General features: G+C 51.9%; 1 protein-coding gene across 12 annotated transcripts in view; it reads right to left on the bottom strand.

Moving 5' to 3' along the window:
• The window catches only part of LOC106592409 (dystrophin), a 395,558-nt gene that overhangs the window by 110,007 nt on the left and 280,551 nt on the right, over window positions 1-5,000 (bottom strand). For all 12 annotated transcript variants that reach the window (XM_045699454.1, XM_045699451.1, XM_045699449.1 and 9 more), the window contains 3 exons: window positions 1,861-1,956; window positions 1,473-1,646; window positions 1-56 (listed from right to left, as the gene is read on the bottom strand). The exon at window positions 1-56 is cut by the window's left edge and continues 100 nt beyond it. In XM_045699454.1, coding sequence (XP_045555410.1) covers window positions 1-56; window positions 1,473-1,646; window positions 1,861-1,956 — 326 coding nt within the window. The remainder of the gene's footprint in view (window positions 57-1,472; window positions 1,647-1,860; window positions 1,957-5,000) is intronic.

The raw sequence follows: 5,000 nt of genomic DNA, 5'->3' as shown, positions 1-5,000 counted from the left end.
GTCTTTATCACTGTCTCTACCTCCAACTTCACCTCACTCAAACCTTTATACAACTTCTGTTTAGGAGGGAAGGAGGTGGAGGAGAGGGAGGAGGGATGGGAGGAAGGAGAGAGAGGGAAGGAGGAGAGAGAGAGAGAGAGAGAGGGAAGGAGGAGAGAGAGAGGGAAGGAGGAGAAAGAGAGGGAAGGAGAGAGAGAGAGGGAAGGAGAAGAGAGAGAGGGGAAGGAGAAAGAGAGAGGGGGAAGGAGAAGAGAGAGAGAGAGAGAGAGAGGGGAAGGATAAGAGAGAGAGAGAGAGAGAGGGGAAGGAGGAGAGAGAGAGATGCACACTGCTAATAACACAATATTAAATCAGTCATGCCCAGTTCTTGATCAATAAAGGAGACTCCGCTGTAAAGAAACAACTCATTTGAAAACAACATGATTTCAACTGTAATGAAATGTTTGGGGACCGTCGAAGAACCCTTTTGGAACCCTTTTTTCTAAGAGTGTATTATCTCAAAAACAATCTGTGAGGCTAGAAATCTGAAATGAGCCCGGCCCTAGCAGGACTAGCAGGAACTAGCAGGACTACCAGGAACCAGCAGGAACTAGCAGGAACCAGCAGGAACTAGCAGGACTAGCAGGAACTAGCAGGAACTAGCAGGAACCAGCAGGAACTAGCAGGACTAGCAGGAACTAGCAGGAACTAGCAGGAACTAGCAGGACTACCAGGAACCAGCAGGACTACCAGGAACTAGCAGGAACTAGCAGGAACCAGCAGGAACTAGCAGGACTAGCAGGAACTAGCAGGAACTAGCAGGAACCAGCAGGAACTACCAGGAACCAGCAGGACTACCAGGAACTAGCAGGAACTAGCAGGACTACCAGGAACCAGCAGGACTACCAGGAACTAGCAGGAACTAGCAGGACTACCAGGAACCAGCAGGAACTAGCAGGAATTAGCAGGACTACCAGGAACCAGCAGGAACTAGCAGGACTAGCAGGAACTAGCAGGACTACCAGGAACCAGCAGGAACTAGCAGGAACCAGCAGGAACTAGCAGGACTAGCAGGAACCAGCAGGACTATCAGGAACTAGCAGGACTACCAGGAACCAGCAGGAACTAGCAGGACACTAGCAGGACTACCAGGAACCAGCAGGAACTAGCAGGACTAGCAGGAACTAGCAGGACTACCAGGAACCAGCAGGAACTAGCAGGACTAGCAGGAACCAGCAGGAACCAGCAGGAACTACCAGGAACTAGCAGGACTAGCAGGACTAGCAGGTGACATCACTACTCGGCAGGTGACATCACTACTCGGCAGGTGACATCATTACTCGGCAGGTGACATCATTACTCGGCAGGTGACATCACTAGTCGGCAGGTGACATCATTACTCGACAGATGACATCACTACTCAGCAGGTGACATCACTACTTGGCAGGTGTTTTTCCCTGCAGTGTGTGATTGATTACTGATTGATTACCCACCATGCATTGTTCCAACTGTGACTGCACCACGTCCTGTTCCACGCTGCGTATGTCCAACACCCCCAGCTGTGCCTTCACATCCCAGAGAACCCTCTCACACTCTGAGAGGCGCTGGTCGAAGTTCGCAGGTTTCTGGAAGAGCCTGAACTTCACACACACCTCCTGGAGTTTCTTCTACAGGGGCAGAAGAAAGATTATATATATATATATATATATATATATATAGAGAGAGAGAGAGAGAGAGAGAGAGAGAGAGAGAGAGAGAGAGAGAGAGAGAGAGAGAGAGAGAGAGAGAAAGAGAAAGAGATAAAGAGAGCGAGAGAAAGAGAGAGACACTGTGTGTGTGTGTGTGTGTGTGTGTGTGTGTGTGTGTGTGTGTGTGTGTGACCTGTATCAGGTGGATCTGGGCTGCTACTCTCTCTGTATTCTTCTTCTTCATGTCTTCCAGAGTCGCCTCGTGACCATTCAGCTCTGTCTGGATCTTCTGTTTCAAACAAAACACAGCCAATCAGAACCCACACACTCATTCCCATGCACCTCCATCCCTCTACCACATGGGGGAGGACAGCCTCAAGGTTTGAGGAGAATTAAAGAGAAAATAACACAGAGAAACTCCACCACTCATCTATTCTCTACTCTGTCCCTGTGTTCTGCTCTATCCCTGTGTTCTGTTCTGTCCCTGTGTTCTACTCTGTCCCTGTGTTCTGTTCTGTCCCCCGTTCCTGTTCTGTCCCTGTGTTCTGCTCTGTCCCTGTGTTCTGTTCTGTCCCCCGTTCCTGTTCTGTCCCTGTGTTCTGCTCTGTCCCTGTGTTCTGTTCTGACCCTGTGTTCTGTTCTGTCCCCCGTTCCTGCTCTGTCCCTGTGTTCTGTTCTGTCCCTGTGTTCTGTTCTGACCCTGTGTTCTGTTCTGTCCCCCGTTCCTGCTCTGTCCCTGTGTTCTGTTCTGTCCCTGTGTTCTGCTCTGTCCCTGTGTTCTGCTCTATCCCTGTGTTCTACTCTGTCCCTGTGTTCTGCTCTGTCCCCCGTTCCTGCTCTGTCCCTGTGTTCTGTTCTGTCCCTGTGTTCTGTTCTGTCCCCCGTTCCTGCTCTGTCCCTGTGTTCTGCTCTATCCCTGTGTTCTGTTCTGACCCTGTGTTCTGTTCTGTCCCTGTGTTCTGCTCTGTCCCCAGTGTTCTGTTCTGTCCCCTGTGTTCTGCTCTGTCCCCTGTGTTCTGCTCTGTCCCTGTGTTCTGCTCTATCCCTGTGTTCTGCTCTATCCCTGTGTTCTGTTCTGTCCCTGTGTTCTGTTCTGTCCCTGTGTTCTGCTCTATCCCTGTGTTCTGTTCTGACCCTGTGTTCTACTCTGTCCCTGTGTTCTGTTCTGTCCCCCGTTCCTGCTCTGTCCCTGTGTTCTGTTCTGTCCCCCGTTCCTGCTCTGTCCCTGTGTTCTGTTCTGTCCCTGTGTTCTGCTCTATCCCTGTGTTCTGTTCTGTCCCTGTGTTCTGCTCTATCCCTGTGTTCTGTTCTGTCCCTGTGTTCTGCTCTGTCCCTGTGTTCTGCTCTGTCCCTGTGTTCTGTTCTGTCCCTGTGTTCTGTTCTGTCCCTGTGTTCTGTTCTGTCCCTGTGTTCTGCTCTGTCCCTGTGTTCTGTTCTGTCCCTGTGTTCTGTTCTGTCCCTGTGTTCTGCTCTGTCCCTTTGTTCTGTTCTGTCCCTGTGTTCTGCTCTGTCCCTGTGTTCCGTTCTGTCCCTGTGTTCTGCTCTGTCCCTGTGTTCTGCTCTGTCCCTGTGTTCTGTTCTGTCCCTGTGTTCTGTTCTGTCCCTGTGTTCTGTTCTGTCCATGTGTTCTGCTCTATCCCTGTGTTCTGTTCTGACCCTGTGTTCTGTTCTGTCCCCCGTTCCTGCTCTGTCCCTGTGTTCTGTTCTGTCCCTGTGTTCTGTTCTGTCCCCCGTTCCTGCTCTGTCCCTGTGTTCTGTTCTGTCCCTGTGTTCTGCTCTGTCCCTGTGTTCTGTTCTGTCCCTGTGTTCTGCTCTGTCCCCAGTGTTCTGTTCTGTCCCCTGTGTTCTGCTCTGTCCCCTGTGTTCTGCTCTGTCCCTGTGTTCTGCTCTATCCCTGTGTTCTGCTCTATCCCTGTGTTCTGTTCTGTCCCTGTGTTCTGTTCTGTCCCTGTGTTCTGCTCTATCCCTGTGTTCTGTTCTGACTCTGTGTTCTACTCTGTCCCTGTGTTCTGTTCTGTCCCCCGTTCCTGCTCTGTCCCTGTGTTCTGTTCTGTCCCCCGTTCCTGCTCTGTCCCTGTGTTCTGTTCTGTCCCTGTGTTCTGCTCTATCCCTGTGTTCTGTTCTGTCCCTGTGTTCTGCTCTGTCCCTGTGTTCTGCTCTGTCCCTGTGTTCTGCTCTGTCCCTGTGTTCTGCTCTATCCCTGTGTTCTGTTCTGTCCCTGTGTTCTGTTCTGTCCCTGTGTTCTGTTCTGTCCCTGTGTTCTGTTCTGTCCCTGTGTTCTGCTCTATCCCTGTGTTCTGTTCTGTCCCTGTGTTCTGTTCTGTCCCTGTGTTCTGCTCTATCCCTTTGTTCTGTTCTGTCCCTGTGTTCTGCTCTATCCCTGTGTTCTGTTCTGTCCCTGTGTTCTGCTCTGTCCCTGTGTTCTGCTCTATCCCTGTGTTCTGTTCTGTCCCTGTGTTCTGTTCTGTCCCTGTGTTCTGTTCTGTCCCTGTGTTCTGTTCTGTCCCTGTGTTCTGCTCTATCCCTGTGTTCTGTTCTGACCCTGTGTTCTGTTCTGTCCCCCGTTCCTGCTCTGTCCCTGTGTTCTGTTCTGTCCCTGTGTTCTGTTCTGTCCCTGTGTTCTGTTCTGTCCCCCGTTCCTGCTCTGTCCCTGTGTTCTGTTCTGTCCCTGTGTTCTGCTCTGTCCCTGTGTTCTGCTCTGTCCCTGTGTTCTGCTCTGTCCCTGTGTTCTGTTCTGTCCCCCGTGTCCTGCTCTGTCCCCCGTGTCCTGCTCTGTCCCTGTGTTCTGTTCTGTCCCCTGTGTTATGCTCTGTCCCTGTGTCCTGCTCTGTCCCCTGTGTCCTGCTCTGTCCCTGTGTTCTGTTCTGTCCCTGTGTTCTGTTCTGTCCCCTGTGTTCTACTCTGTCCCTGTGTTCTGCTCTGTCCCCCGTGTTCTGCTCTGTCCCTGTGTTCTGCTCTGTCCCTGTGTTCTGCTCTGTCCCTGTGTTCTGCTCTGTCCCCTGTGTTCTGTTCTGTCCCCTGTGTTCTGCCCTGTCCCCCGTGTCCTGCTCTGTCCCCTGTGTTCTGCTCTGTCCCCTGTGTTCTGCTCTGTCCCTGTGTTCTGTTCTGTCCCCTGTGTTCTGCTCTGTCCCCCGTGTTCTGTGTTCTGCCCTGTCCCTGTGTTCTATTCTGTCCCCCGTCTTCTACTCTGTCCCCTGTGTTCTGCTCTGTCCCCTGTGCTCTGCTCTGTCCCCTGTGTTCTGTTCTGTCCCCTGTGTTCTGTTCTGTCCCCAGTGTTCTGTTCTGTCCCCAGTGTTCTGTTCTGTCCCCTGTGTTCTGCTCTGTCCCCTGTGT

This window comes from Salmo salar, chromosome ssa17 (genome assembly GCF_905237065.1).
Source record: "Salmo salar chromosome ssa17, Ssal_v3.1, whole genome shotgun sequence".
NCBI classification, from domain to species: domain Eukaryota; kingdom Metazoa; phylum Chordata; class Actinopteri; order Salmoniformes; family Salmonidae; genus Salmo; species Salmo salar.
The sequence above is the reverse complement of the archived record's forward strand: the minus strand, read 5'-3'. Positions and strand labels throughout refer to the sequence as shown.